Source organism: Rattus norvegicus, chromosome 3 (genome assembly GCF_021556685.1).
Source record: "Rattus norvegicus strain SHRSP/BbbUtx chromosome 3, alternate assembly SHRSP_T2T, whole genome shotgun sequence".
In the NCBI taxonomy this organism is placed as follows: Eukaryota; Metazoa; Chordata; class Mammalia; order Rodentia; family Muridae; genus Rattus; species Rattus norvegicus.
In genome coordinates, this window is record NC_141536.1 from 23984055 (window position 1) to 24000699 (window position 16645).

At 36.6% G+C, this 16645-nt stretch overlaps 1 protein-coding gene across 2 annotated transcripts in view; it reads right to left on the minus strand.

Annotated features, from left to right (window-relative positions):
• The window catches only part of Lrp1b (LDL receptor related protein 1B), a 2085328-nt gene that overhangs the window by 116041 nt on the left and 1952642 nt on the right, over positions 1-16645 (minus strand). For both annotated transcript variants that reach the window (XM_087654909.1, XM_087654910.1), the window contains exons 72-75: positions 15225-15347; positions 3726-3851; positions 2160-2297; positions 1184-1318 (exon numbers count right to left, since the gene is read on the minus strand). In XM_087654909.1, coding sequence (XP_087511035.1) covers positions 1184-1318; positions 2160-2297; positions 3726-3851; positions 15225-15347 — 522 coding nt within the window. The remainder of the gene's footprint in view (positions 1-1183; positions 1319-2159; positions 2298-3725; positions 3852-15224; positions 15348-16645) is intronic.

Consider the following 16645-nt stretch of genomic DNA (forward strand, 5'->3'; position numbering starts at 1 on the left):
TTAAAAGTGTATAGAAACATGCTTTCATTTTTGTGCGAAAAAAATGAATTAGCTTTCACACGTTGTTTGATAAAATGTAAAGTCACTTGAAAACCAGAAATTTAGACAGATAAGAGCTGGAAGAATAGATAATTTTAGAATTTTTATGGGGCTGTGGAGATAACCCATTGGATAGTGCCTGATAAATATGCACGAGAACCTGAATTTAGATCCCCAGGCCCCACATAAAATGTTGGCAACAGAGAATACCTCTGTAATCCCAGCAACAGGGAAAGCAGAACAGTGAGGAGAGAAGGATGCCTGGAGCTTCCTGATCAATCACTCTAACCAATGAGTTAAGATCAGGTTTAGTGACAAGCTTTATCTCACCAAAACAATGTGGAGAGTCATAAAGCAATGAGGCCAATCTCTAGCCGCCATGTGCTCACAAAATCATGTACATACATATACCAAAAATAACAAAATAATTTTAAGAGAAATGTGTTATACAGACATCTGAGATTATTGCAAATTATAATAACTAGTAAATATTATAATATATTAAAATATTATGAATACTATAAAGATTGGAATAATGCAATGCACACACATAAATTTGGTTGCCTACTTCATGGCATTACAAAGCTCTGATGTAATTTATTGTAAGTTATATTTACATGTAGCATATTTTGATATTCTCTCTTAATTTAATGCTGAAATTGTACATGGTCAGAAGTTGACAGCAAAATCATTTAGACACTGACTGAATTTTTAAAGACTTATTAGAAAGGATTTTTTAAAACATTGTGCTAGGACAAACACAAGTTTCTCAAAGTGAATTATTTGCCACACCATGAGAAATACCACAGCCAAGAGAAATGGATCATCTCATATATATTCTTTCATGAAGAATGTTACTTCCTGTAGGTCTGAATTTGTGTAGGGAGGCTGTATAGTCTCAGGGATGGTTAGCTTAGCTGTATAAACGAACTGCTCTTCACCCCAGGCTGGCTCGCTCTCTCTCTCTCTCTCTCTCTCTCTCTCTCTTTCTCTCCTCCCATAAGTGAAATGTTAGCCCCATAGTTACACATAGCCTTTATGAAAATCAGTTATTGGTCATCTCATAACTTAGCAGCCTTGGGAGTCTTTATAAGCCAAGGACTTGAGAGCAAAGCTCTTAAGAAAATGTGAAAATCTATGTTACCTGCACATTCTCTGCCTTTGATGTTTCTCTGAAATCCAGGCTTACAGCGACAGAAAACAGATGTTCTTATTTGATTACAATATGCATCATCTCCACATGGATTCCCATTGTTCTCACAGGTGTGTTGAGTGGGAGCTAGGATTTAAATAGTAGAAACAAATCTAATATGACTTTGTTTTTTGTTTTGTTTTTTTAAATTGGAGTTTGTATGTTTAATTTGAAATATTTTATTGTGTGGATAGTTCCCATTAAAGTTTTAGGTTTTCTATGACATAACTCTTCTTTCTTATGAAACTCACAGGGTCTAAAAAGACTGAATTCATTACATTAATCACAGATGAGAACATCTGCTTTCACTGATATTGACAGCTGTTGACAAGCCACACTACTTCCGAAAATTGAGGGATAAGTCAATAATTCTCCTGAAAGGCCATCTTCACAGTAGCATTTACCCATCCTGCATCTTTTCCAAGAGCCAGAACCTTCCTTAGAATTTTTTTTAAACAAATTAAGATTTTTACAACTTCCCTGTAGATGAGTTCATCGGGGTTTAGAAGGCTACATCCACAGCTTGATCCATTTTCGATCTGGCATACTAATATAAAGTAACATATGAGTGAAAAACAGGCTTGCAATGCTGTTAGAACAGCAAGTCTTCCCTATCATTTCAGTACAGTAGTTTTTAATTTCATTACTTTTCCTTCCATTAAGGAAAGTCCCTTGAAATGCAAATAAACCAGAGGAATTTTATTCTAGAGAAAAGTCCATGTCATCTCTAACCTATAGCAACTGATCAAATTCATGCTAAAATCCACTGTTCTATCCCATAGTCCAGAAACTAGGTGATGTTCCAAGTAAAGCGTCTTTAGCAAAGGTCTGTTATGTGTGCACAGTGAAGAATTATCTCCACACAAGTGAAGAGTAACTCATGTTAGAGCATCTGCCTTCCTGTAGTTCTTTAACAGAAACCACTCACTCTGCATGCAGCCTTGCTCATCTGAGCCATCACCACAGTCATCAAGGCCATCACACTGCAGTTCCATGGGGATGCAGTTTCTGTTGTTACAAGTAAACTCATCCTTCTTACAAGGCTCGGACTTAAATGACAATGTACCTATGGAATCATTGAGAAAGTGGTTAGTTACTGTTTCATACCATAAAACTGGACATACTGAGATCACGATGTATTCAAGATTCTACTAAGTGCTGTGAAAACATAAACATTTCTGTCTTATAATCCAAGACTTATGGCATAAGGCAAGTAGATTTTTTAGAATGTTAAAATTTGGGAAAATGAAAATATTCCCTATCTTAAAAAGAACTCACTTTTTAAAAAAATATAGGGATATTCAAAAAACATTTTACTTATTCTTTGAGAATTTCATATAGCATATTTTAATCATATTCATTTACTTTTCCAACTCCTCATTGATCTATCCCGCCCGTTCACCATCTTCTTGTGTTCTTGCTCTCTCTTACTGAAATAAACAGATAAATAACAAAACAACATAAAACAAAAACAAATTGTCCAGTTTGTCTTGGCCAACTACTCCTGGGAATGGACACTGCTCTGGGATGTAGTTGATATACACAGTTTAATTTTATAAAGAAAACAGACTTTCCTTCTTCCAGGAACTAGCAATTATGAATTGCCTGTTAGCTATGAGTCAGACTTCCACTCTCTGAAGACCTCATGCTGGGATTTTTGCCTGGCTTGAGCTTTTTTAGGGCTTATGAATGCTGTAATGGTTTCTCAGAGTTCATGTGTACATATGGCTCCTTGTCTGGAAAACACTATTTCATTGACATCATCCACAACATCTGTCTTTTACAATATTTGTGCTCCCTCTCTCGCAGAGATCTCGAAGCCTTGAGGGGAAAATATGACACATCCATCTGACGTTGAGTTGGCCATTTCTAAGTCTCTTAGTCTCTGCACATTGACTAGTTGTGGGTTTTTATATTAACCACTGTCTATTCAAATAAAAACATTGCCAACAAGAACTGAGAAATATTTGATCTGTATGTCATAGGTTGTTTTATTGCTATGTGCATTTAGTATACAATAATAGGATTTGGTATGACTTTTTCAAAATGTAGGGGCTTTTATCAAATACTGATAGCCTCGGTTTCTGAATCATCTTTGGTGTATATGTACCTGTGGTATTGAAGTTTTTTTGTATCTCAGTATATTGGGAAAAGCTATATCTATACATAATTTATGCAGACCCTTTCCTTTCCATCTGTACTTTTAACAAGGAATTCTTTTAAACCAAGTCATTTTTCTTCTGAGATTAATATTATTTTGCATGAAGTACCTTAGGGGGAGACTTTGGAAAAAGCCATCCAGCTTTTTTTTAATGCAGGTGAAATGACAGGGAGTCAGTCTTCTTGTATATGACTATAGCAAGCTCTGATGCCTGGGAAAAAGTCTTTATATATCCAAAAAGAAATTTTTGCTATAATTAATTCTAGGTAATAAATTTAATCTCTTATCTTTCAAATTGCTCCTAAATCAATATATCCAATTGAACAGATTTACCACTGCAGTGTTCCTCATCAGAGTTGTCGCCACAGTCATTAATCCCATTGCACATTTTCTCAAGTTGCAGGCAGATTCTATCATTTCTGCATCTGTAGGGCCTTGTGGGTGGGCACAGAAATTTGACTGAAAGAACAAAAACAGAGAAAAAGAACTGACAAAAAATCACTCCTTCAGATGTACTGACATAATAAGAATGTACTTTCTTTTTAGAATAAAAATAAGGCCTTTGCTTTTAATTGAAAATGCAGAATCTTGAATACTAGAAAAAATACAGGAGGATGTGTTCAAGTTACTTGTTACAGAAAAATATATGTTTGAGATAATAAATGGGGTAAGGAAGAAATTATTGTTGTTGGTTCTTATTTTAGATAGGTTTTTACAGCTGTGAAGAGATACCATGATTTAAACAACTTATATAAAGGCTAACATTTAATTGAACTGATTTAAATTTTCCGTGGTTCAGTCCATTATCATTATGGCTGGAAGCATAGCAGTATATAGACAGACATGGTCTAGATCTTGAGTCAAAGGCAGCCTTGAAGACACCATCTTTGGCAGACATGCAGTAGGGGACCCTTCTCATTTGTTGGAGTCTAAGCATAGGTACCTCAAAACAAACATCTACAGTGACACACTTTCTTTAACAATATATCTCCTCCCATATGGACACACCTCTCATAATGCCACATCCCATGGGCCAAACCACCACAGATCCCTACCTGGAAGGAGTAGGCTTATTTTGTCTCCCCAGAAATAGTATCACACTAAGGAATCAATACTTAAACATGGTCAAATATCCATGTCAGGGAAGTCACTTAGCTAAACTGACTTGGGTCCAATCTGTTTTCTAAACATATACATTATTGCCATCACAAAATACAGTCCTTAACTTTAATCATTTTTCCCTATACATGACAGTGGATATAAGGCTCATATCTTCACAATGTATAAAAATAGGTGATGGGTAAATGTTCACACTTAAACAAATGTATCCCCTCTCATGTTCATGCAACATTAATGATAAGTTAGGAAAAAAGGTAAGGTCAGAAGCTGAAGATAATGAGCAAAAGCTGTAAAATGTCACCTTCTTGGTAAGACACAGCATTGCAATCATGAACTCACAGTACTGATAGATACTTTCCCTGGCTCAGCATAAAAATTAGCTTGTCAGTAGTCAAACATATTTAGAGGATGGGCTCATAAAGTCCCATCCTTCAAAAATGAATTACTTGCCACTGACATTTCACCAAAGGGAGAGTCCATGTCTTTACTTCTGTGCTCACTGGTTACTTTTCTGGACTCCAATAGACAGTTCCTATTCATTGATCACACAGATTGTGCTAGTAAAACTAAATAGATCATAAAATTAACCCAAATGTCACAGAGCTGGAGAAGAGACTGGTAGAAAAGGTTTAAGGGTTGATAAGGATGTGGTGAAATAATTGAAGGAAATGAACTTCTGGCTCTTATTTGGATCACTGCTCAAATCATTAGAGTCCTACTGGCATCTACACAGGATCGAACAACTAATTTAAGATCTTTAGTAACTCAACATTGCTTGGGTTACCAAGATCTAGAGACTAGATTGCCCATAGACCTACATTAAAGCAAAATACCAGTGGACTTTACAAATATAAATGACTCTTAATTATAGTGTGCTATACTCATAGATAAGTGTCTTATTCTGCTATCATCAAAGATGCTTTGATCTTAATCACATAGGAAGAAACAATTACAAATGCTAGAAATTGGACAGAGGGGGAGGGGGAGAGGGAGAGGGAGAGGGAGAGGGAGAGGGAGAGGGAGAGGGAGAGGGAGAGGGAGAGGGAGAGGGAGAGGGAGAGGGAGAGGGAGAGAGATACAGAAAAACTGTTTGACACCCAGTTCTAACACCAGTGTCCTCAGAGCTTATGGAACCATAATGAAGAGAAGGCAGACAGAGAGATGGAGGACAGCAAGAGCACAAAGCTCTATACATCAACTCTACAAACCTCATATGAGCTTAGAGAAACTGAAGCAGGAAGCATTTGGCCTACATAGTTCTGTACCAGGCCCTCTGTGGATATATTATAGCTTTCATTTTAGTATTTTTATGAAACTCTTGACGGTCTTTGATTGCTGTGCCTTCTCCTGGGCTCTTTTCTTTTTCTGATGGTTTCACTTATCCAATTTTGATACAATTAACTTTGTTTTATCCTATGTTTTCTTATGTTTTGTTATCTCATAGAAGTCTATTCTTTTCTAATGAAATACAGAAAGAGTATATAGATCCAGATAAGAGAGGAACTGGAAAGGAACTGGGTAGAGTGGAGAAAGGTGAAACTGAAATCAGGATATATTATATGAAAAAGAAATCCATTTTTAAAGGCACATAATAAGATTAAAAATAATTTACTTCTGATCAAGGGCAAACCGCCTGCCAGAACATGTAATGGCCATGAATCTCAGGACACATTAAAAAGACCATGGTGGATATTGTGGTCAGATAGGATTCTTCCCTGAGATACTGGGATGTTTCAAAAAGATATGCCAAAGTAATACCATATATAAACACACTAAGAAAAACTGCATGAGCATCTCAATAAATACTTACCAAAAAGGAAAAAAAAATGAAAAACCCAATGCCCCTATGTGGTAAATTTTTGGAGCAATCAGAATTAAAAAGGGCATTCCTAAACATAACAAGATTATTAGCAACATCAAAATAAATAGAGTGAAACTCAAAGCAAATCCACAAAAATCAGGAACAAGACAAGGGATGGCCACCCTTTCCTCTATATTCACTATAGTATTTGAAGTTCTAGCTAGAGCAATAAGACATCTGAAGGAGATCAATGAAGTCCAAATTGGAAAATGGGAAGACAAAGTATCACTATTCACAGTTGAATGATAAAGGACCCAAAATTCTAGCAGAAAACTCCTACAGGTGAAAGTAGCTACATTCAGTAACTCGAAAACAAATCAATTGCCTTCTTATATACTGTCAAGATATTATCAAAAAATGATGCATGGTGAGCAATGCCTTGGAGAACAGTTACAGGCTCAAGACAAAAGGCTGAGGGCCTTTTACTTCAAGTACATTTTGTTCCCTAGATTGCTTTTAAGCATTATTCCATGTCTCCTCTGTTGAACTTTCACATTCAATTTATAAGATGTTTGTTGTTGTTGAATGTCAAAACATAGCTAGTGAACCAAATTGGTCACTGTACCTAGAATTTTGATACAGCCTTCTGCCTTACTGTCATAGTTTCCAAGATATCATCTTTATTACATGCCAAGCAATTGAGTTTAAATTGGTCTCATGAGAATTCTCTGGAAACATGTTGCTCTGTCAATATTTATTGTGCTTGCTTTTGTTTACTTACATGTTTTTCTGACACATTTTTCTAATATCAAACAATGTATCTTGGATCATCACTTTCTTTGTTACATCTGTGTATAAAAGAACAATAAAACTGACATAATGTTATCTCCATCAAGAGAGTCTAGTCTGCTTCAGTCTTTCAGCTATCAGATCCAAGGTCTAATAGATAAGATATGCATAGATGAAAGTCCACATATACAAATGTCAAAGAGGCTGAGGCAGAAATCAAAGAAACAACACCATCCACTATATCCACAAATAATATAAAATATCTGGTGTAACTATAAGTAAGAAATGTAAAGACACATATGACATTAAGTTCAAGTCTTTGAAGAAATAAATTTAAATAAAATTCAGAAGATAGAAAAATCTACCATGCTCATTTATCAATAGGATTACTATAGTAAAAGTGACCATCCTACCACACCAATCTACACATTCAACACAATCCCTATCAGAATTCCAACACAATATTTTTAAATACCTTGAAAGACAAATATTCAACCTCATATAGAAATCAAATAAACAAAACAAATATAGCTAAAATATCCTGTACCATAAAAATTTTTCAGAGGAATAAAAGTCTCAGATTTCAAGCTACATTACAGAGCAATAATTATAAAAAACTTCATGGGTATTGGTATAACAACAGACAAGTTTATCAATGGCATCAAATCAAAGACCCAAAAATAAATCCACAAAACTATGGACACTTGATTTTTTTAACAAAGAAGCCAAGTGTATGCAATGGAAAAAGAAAGGATCTTCAACAAATGGTGCTGGTTTAACTGAATGTCTGGATGTAGAAGACAGAACATAGATTCATATTTATTACCATGCACAAAACTCAAGAACAGGAGGATAAAAGACCTCAACATAAAACCAGAAAAACTAAACCAGATATAAGAGAAAATACAGAATAGCCCTTACATACATTGGCATAGAAAACAACTTCCTGAACAGAACACCAATAGCTTATACAATGGGACCAACAATTAATAAGTCAACCTTTTAAAACTGAAAATCTTCTGTAAAATAAGGACACTGTCAACAAAACAAAACAGCAGCCTCTAGAATGGGAAAAGATCTTCACTAACCCCACATCTGGCAAGGAATTTATATCTAAAATGTATAAACAACTCAAGAAATCAGATAACAACAAATCAAATATCCCAAATAAAAAATAGGATATAGACCTAGACAAAAAAATTCTTGACAAAGGAATATCTAAGGGCCAAGAAACACATAAGATGTTTTCAATGTATTTAGCCATCAAAGAAATGAAAATGGAAATGATTCTGAGACTCCATCTTTGACCTGTCAGAAAGACTAAGATCAGCAACAGAGTAGGTACAGTGAGGTGCTGAGAAGGTATATTCTTTTGTTTTATGTGCAATGTTCTGTAAAAATCTCTTAGACTCATTTGGTTCCTAACGTCTAATAGTTTCCCTGTGTCTGTTCAGTTCCTGTTTCCATGACCTGTCCATTGGTGAGAGGGGGGTATTAAAATCTTGCACTATTATTGGGTGAGGTTCTATGTGTGTTTTGAGCTTTACTAAAGTTTCTTTTATGAATTTGCGTGTCCTTGAATGTGGAGCATAGATGTTCAGAATTGAGACTTTCTCTTGGTGGATTTTTTTTCTTTGATGAATATAAAGTGTCCTTTATCATCCAACTTGATAAATTTTGGTTGAAAGTCTATTTTACTGGATATTAACATAGAAACTCCAGCTTCTTCTTCTTGACCATTTGTTTGGAAGATTTTTTCTAGTCCTACAATGAGGTAGTTCCTGTCTTTGATATTGAGTTGTGTTTTGAAAATCTAGTAACTTAATTCACTATATAAACAAACACAAAGGACAAAATCATATGATTATCTCATTAGATGATGAAAAGCATTTGACAAATACAACACCCCTTAATATTAAAAATATAGGAGAGATCAGGTATTCAAGGACCATCTGAAGCATAATAAAAGCAATGTACAGCGTTTCAATATCAAATTAAATAGAGAGACATTTGAAACAATCTCACTAAAATTGGCGACAAGGCAAGGATGCCCACTCTCCCCATATCTATTCAATATAGTATTCAAAGTGCTAGCTAGAAAAATAAGACAACAAGAAGATCAAGGGAATATACATTGGCAAAAAAGAAATAAAGGTCTCACTATTTGCAGATGATAAGATAGTTTACATAAGTGACCACCAAAAGTCTACCAGAGAACTTCACTAGCTGATAACAACTTCAGCAATGTGGTCAGATATAAAATAACTCTAATAAATAAGTAGCCTTCTTTATACAAATGATAAACAGGCTGAGAAAGAAGCTAGGGAAACAACTTCCTTCAACATAGCCACAAATAATGTAAAATATCTTGGGGTAAATCTAACCAAATATGTGAAAGATCTATATGAAATAACTTCAAGAGAGAAATCAAAGAAAATCCCAGAAAGTGGAAAGATCTCCCATGCTCATGTATTGGCAGAATTAACATAGTAAAAATGGCATTTGACCAGAGACAATCTACAGAGTCAACGCAATCCCCATAAAACTCCCAACACAAGTCTTCAAAGACATGGAAAAAGCAATTCTCAATTTCTTATAGAAAACCAAAAAAAAAAAAAAAACAGAATAATGAAAACAATTTGTAACAATAAAGGAACTTCTGGTGGAATCATCATCCCTGACCCCAAGCACCACTACAGAGCAATAGAGATAAAAAGTGCAGGGTATTGATACAGAGACAGACAGGTTGATCAATGGAATAATATTGAAGACCCCAAAATAAAACCACTCACATAAGGATTCTTGATCTTTGACAAAGAAACCAAAAAGATACAATGAAAACAACAAAAAAATAACATCTTCAATAAATGGTGCCGGTCTACCTGGCAGTCCCTATGTAGAAAAATGAAAATAGATTCTATTTGTCACCATGCCCAAAGCTCAAGTCCAAGTGGATCAAGCATCTCAACATAAAATCAGATACACTGAATCTAGTATAAGAGAAATAGCAAAGGAGCCTTGAACTCATTGCTAATGGGGGGAATTTCTTAGACAGCACTCCAATGGCTCACACTCTAAAATTAAGAAATGATAAATGAGGCTTCTGAAACTGGAAAGCTTCTGTAATGCCAAGGACAGACAATAGGACAAATCAGCCACCTACAGATTGGGAAAAAAACTTCACTAATCCTACATATACTAGAGAGTTAATATCCAAAATATATGAAGAACTCAATCCATTCTTATAGCCCTGTACAATGCTTAAGTCCAAGTGGATCAAGACCTCCACATCAAACCAGATATACTCAAACTAAAAGAAGGAAAAGTGGGGAAGAGATTCCATCACCTGGGCATTGGGGAAATTTTCCTGAAGAAAACACCAATAACTTATGCTCTAAGATCAAGAATCGACAAATGGGACCTCATAAATCTGCAAAGCTTCTGTAAGGCAAAGGACACTGTCATTAGGACAAAACAGTAACCAATAGATTGGAAAAAGATCTTTACCATTCCTACATCTGATAGTGGGCTAATATCCAAAATATGTGAAGAACTCAAGAAGTTAGACTCCAGAGAGCCAAATAACCCTATTAAAATGGGGTACAGAGCTAAACAAAACATTCTCAGCTGAGGAATATCCAGTGGCTGAGAAGTACCTAAAGAAATGCTCAACACCCTTAGTCATCAGGAAATGCAAATCAAAATAATCCTGAGATTCCACCTCACACCAGTCAGAATAGCTAAGATCAAATATTCAGGTGACAACAAATGCTGGTGAGGGTGTGGAGAAAGAGGAACACTCCTCCATTGTTAGTGGGATGGCAAACTGGTACTACCTCTCTGTAAATCAGTCTGGAGATTCCTCGGAATATTGGACATTGCACTATCTGACCAGCTATACCTCTCCTGCGCATATACCCAAAAGACATACAATAAAGACACATGCTCGAATATGTTTATAGCAGCCTTATTTGTAATAGCCAGAAGCTGGAAAAACCCAGATGCCCATCAACAGAGTAATGGATACAGAAAATATGGTTCATCTACACAATGGATTACTACTCAGCTATCAAGAACAATGACTTCATGAAATTCATAGGCACATGGATTGAACTAGAAAACATCAACCTGAGTGAGGTAGCCCAATCACCGAAAAACACACATGGTTTACATTCACTGATAAGTGGATGTTAGTCTAAAAGCTCAAATTACCCAAGATACAATCTACAGACACGTGAAGCTCAAGAAGAAGGATGATCAAAACATGGATGCTTCACTCCTTCTTAAAACGGGGGACAAAAATATTCATAGGAGGGAATATGGACGCAAAGTTTGAAGCAGAGGCAGAAGGAATGGTCATTCAGAGCCTGCCCCACATGTGGCCCATATATATACAGCCACCAAAACTAGATAAGATTGAGGAAGCTAAGAAGTGCATGCTGACAGGAACTGGATATAGATGTCTCCTGAGAGACACAACCAGAGCATGTCAAATACAGAGGTGAATGCTTGCAGCAAACCATTGAACTGAGAACAGGACCCCCATTGGGGGAATTAGAGAAAGGATTGAAAGAAGTGAAGGAGCTTGCAACCCCATAAAAACAACAATGTCTACCAATCATAGCACCCAGGAAGTAAACCACTACACAAAGACTATACCTGGACTGACCCATGGCTCCAACTTCATATGTAGCAGAGGATGACCTTGTTGGGTACCAATGGAAGGAGAAGCCCTTGGTCCTGCCAAGGTTGGACCACCAGTGTAGGGGAATGTCAGGGGTGGATGGGAAGGGGAATACCCTTATAGAAGAAGGAGAAGGGGATGGAATAGGGGCTTATGTCCAAGAAACTGGGAAAAGGAATAACGTTTGAAATATAAATTTTAAAAAATCCAATAAAACATAAAATTAAAGTAAAAACCAAAAAAGCTAGCCACTAAGAAACCAAACAAATCGATAAATAAAAATGGGGTATTGAACTAAACAGAGATTTCACAACAGAGGAATCTGGAAAGGTTGGGGAGCACTTAAGGAAATTTCAAAGTCCTTAGTGAACAGAAATGCAAATTAAAATGACCCTGAGATTCCACCTGAAACCAATCAGTATGGCTAAGATCAAAAACTCAGATCACAGCACATGTTGGCAAGGGTATGGATTAGTCCTATTACTGGTGGGATTGCAAACTGGTACAACCACTCTGGAAATCAATCTCAAGTTTCCTCAGAAAATTGGAAATCGATCTACCTGAAGACCTAGTTATACCAATCTTGGGCATATACCCCAAAGATGTCCCACCATTACACAGAGTCATGAGTTCCAATATGTTCAAAGCAGCTTTATTATGATAGACAGAAGCTGGAAACAACTCAGATACCCCTCAATGGAAGAATGCAAGCAGAAAATGTGGTTCATTTACACAATAGAATGGTACTCAGCTATTAACAACAAGGCATTTGTAGGCAAATGTATGGAACTATAAAATATCATCCCTAAGTGATGTCTCTCATACCCAAAAGTACATGTATGGTATGTACTTATTAACAAGTGAATATTAGCCAAAAATGTACAGAATACCCAGGATAAATCCAGAGAACTCAAGAAGGTTAACAGGCCGAAGGGTCCAAGTGAGGATGTCTCAGTTTCACTAGTGAAGGAGAAGAAAGCAATCACAGAGGCCAGAGTGGGGGAAGGCACCTGTTTAGTAGAGGCAACAGGAAGACAAAGGGAAGAACATAATCAGGTACTGCAGGGACCATAGCAGCTTTTTTTTCAATGGCCAAAAATTGGAAATAATCTACATGTCTCTCAATCAAAGAATGAATTAAAAAATATGGTGCATTTATACAGTGGAGTATTACTCAGCTGTTGAAAACAATGACTCCATATGATTTGCCAGAAAATTGATAGAACTAGAAAAGAACATCCTGGGGGAGGTAATCCATACCCAGAAAGACCAACATTGCACGTACTCACTTATGGGGGGATATTAACAATAAATGGTAACTGTGCTAAACCCACATATCCAAAGAATCCAAACAACAAGGTGGGTTCAGTGGCTTCTGGCAGCACAGTAGGAAGAAGGAATATGGTAACTTGAGGTCAAGGACAATACAAGAAAACCCACAGAAGCAATTATCCTAGCCCCATAAGGGCGCACAGAGACAGAATCAACAACAAGCGAGCATACATGGGACTGATCTAGGTCATTTGCACTTAGGTTGTGTATCTTGATCATCATATGGGACTGCTGACAGTGAGAGCAAGGACTGCCTCTGACTGTGCTGCCTGCTTATAGGACCTTTTTCCCTAATTGGGATCCCTCATGTAGCCTCAAGAGAAGAAGATATGTCTATTATTACTGCAACTTGATAAGCCAACGCTGGTTTATAACAATGGGAGGTCTCTCTTTTTCTGAAGAGAAAGGGAAGAGGAATGAATGGGGAGGGAGAGAAGGTTCAGGGAGAGAGAGGGCTAGGAGGTAAGAAGAGAGGAAAGAAACTATTGTGGTCAGAATATAAAGTAAAGAAATTAATTTAATAATTAGAAATATAAGAAATTAGTTGTACTGATAATTTTAAATTTTACTATTTTTTTTCATTTCACATACCCTGAAAATATTAGTCCAGGGTAAATTGAACATAGAGAAACTATGTGATTTTTTGTTTGTTTCTTAAAATCTGAATGCTAAATGGACAAGACGATTTTGTATCTATTTTACATTGATTTATGAACACATGCTGAAGTGAGTTCTTACCTCTAGTATGCTACTCGGGTACTCACATTACTTCTATTTACTTAATATTAAAACTTCCTTATAATAAAACACACATTAGAATTAAGAGAACATATTTAAATGTAGCTCAGTTCAATAGTCCATCTGTAGTATATAAATCCTCTTATTTTTTCTTTTCTCTTATTGGATATTTTCTTTATTTACATTTTGAATGCTATCCCCTTTCCCTGTTTCCCCTCCAAAATAATCCTCATCCCATTCCTCTGTGTTGTGGCGGACTGTGAAAGGTACCCTGATTCCTGTTCAAGATAGGTCAAATACCCAGGACCCTAAAAGGAATGGCAGGAGCATTCCCAGCTCCCAGGGGACCAGGACTCTCTCACATGTAGCTACAGCTCCCCACAACCCCTTGAAGATAAGTTTGAGACAGATCAGTCATGCAGGGCAATGCCCCAAGCCACTCCTTCACAGGTGAAGACTTGACCACAGGTTACATAGGCTTAAGACAGATCAGTTACATAGAAGCAGGACCACGCCCCAAATATGTAGATAAGGTATTCCCAAGCTCTCAGACCAAACCAATAGGAAGTACCTGCTGCCAGACCCTGACCCACCCAAAATTGTAATTTCGAATCCTATTCAGAAGAATTAAAGGTGTGCAGGATTGATTCCATTGTCTGAGAGCTTCTGTAATAAGAGCTGTAACATCACCGCTTGGGGAAGAGATCTGCTCTCCCCAAAATCTCTGGAGCAGGCAGTGAAAGCTGTTCCCCCCTCCCTGCCTGACTTCTCTCCCCTTCACCTGAAACCGCACCTAGCAGGACTAGAGATCTCCATGGAGAGTCTCTGTGCAAAGTCCAACATCCCTCTAAGTCCTGTCTCCATATGGGTGCTACCCGACCCACCCATTCCCTCCAGCTGCCCCACACTGGCATTTCCCGACACGGGGTCATTGAACTTTCACAGGACTAAGGGCCTCTCCTCCCTTTGACGTCAGACAAGGCCCATCCTCTGCCACATATGAATCTGGCGCCATGGATCGCTCCATGTCTACTCTTTGGTTTGTAGTTTAGTTTCTGGAAACTCTGGAGCCTCTGGTTGGTTGATATTGTTGTTCTTCCTATGGGGTTGCAAAGAATCCTTTTAAACACTGTATACTGTATCTGCTGAATAGTTCTGTCATGACAGATTAAGATGTTAGTGTGCTGTCTACAGAGTCAAGAAATTTAAAGAGGTTGATCTTTTATTATGCAGACAGATGCTATCTGATGATATACTATATGTACCTGACTGCAGGGATATGGAATCTGTTTGTCATGTCAATACTTCCCTGGTACCACTGGAGTGTTAGATCATAAGAGCTCATTAGGAATCATGTGAGAGACCATACCACACATGTCAGGCACTTCATCAGAGTTGTCTCCACAGTCATCTTCTCCATCACAAACCCAGAAATGGAGCTTGCACAGGGAGTTATTGCACAGGAACTCATCAGCTCTGCATATACTTCCTCCTTCATTTCAAAGAAAAGGAAGATTGATAAAATTAGTAATGCCAAAAGGAAGGGTTCAACATCCTCCATTTTTCCTACTAATTCTCCGCCATTTCCTTATATTTCTTTCCAGCATAATATCAGAAACAGGAAGTTTCCAAACTTTGTCTTTAACAATAAGCTTGTTCCTAATTATATAACTCAAAATATCTTTATATTAGTGTCAAATATATATTTTATTTAGAGATTACCAAGAAATAACATATTACTGTTGAAAGTATATCTTTGGGGATGAGTATTATCCTTTGTGTAAATTAACTCCAATTAAAATTTCATAAATATATATATATATATGATTTTATTTCATATATATTATTTATAAAATGTATATATATACATATATACATATATATAGTCATAAAGGTTATAAAGTAAGTTTCTATATGGGTTTTTAGTGTTTTAAAACATTATGTGTGAAGACGGCACATACTTTGAACATAGGAAATGGAAAAATCAAGTTGGTGTTAACCCTGAATCTTTGTCTTTTCTGGCTAGTTTTAATAGTCCCAGAAGTGGCTGTAGGAAAAAAGTTATCAATTCATCCTTCTTTATAATTTTCAATTCATTGTAATAATGACTAGCACAACCACATATGCACGTGGATATAATAAAGATATAGATACTATGCTCTGTGATTGAATTTATTGCCCACTCTATAAGAAGAAATGTAGTACTGTAAGTCTGGCCAATAATTCATTGCTTAGGAGCTCATATTTTCTAAGGGTGATTCTTTGTGCAATTGAGGGCAGAATCAGTTAGTCAAAGTGCAGTTAATAAGTGATATAAGAGGATATATCACATATATATATATATATATATATATATATATATATATATATTACCCTGTTGTTACAGCATGGCTCCGAGAGCTTCTTACAAACAGAGGGTGAGGGTATTGCATGAGGTCAAGGGCAGTAAAGAGCAGAGCAAAAGTTTGATGGTGATGGTGCTTGACTTTAATCATAACACTCGGTTGGCAGAAATGGGCAGATCTTTGTTCAAGCCCAGTCTGGTCTACAGAGTGAATTCCAGAACAACCAAGGGTACACAGAGAAACCCTGTCTCACAAACCCAAAGATAACAAATCATCTTACTCCACCCCCAAAAATAAAGAAAAGAAAAACAAACAAATATAAAAGAAGATTACAGAGTGCCTTCTATACATGACAAACTCATGTGCTCAAAAATCGTGTTTGCCGGTTCAAAACCTGAAAAAGTACAAGCAAATACATATTCAGGTGTGGATGATAAAAGACCTT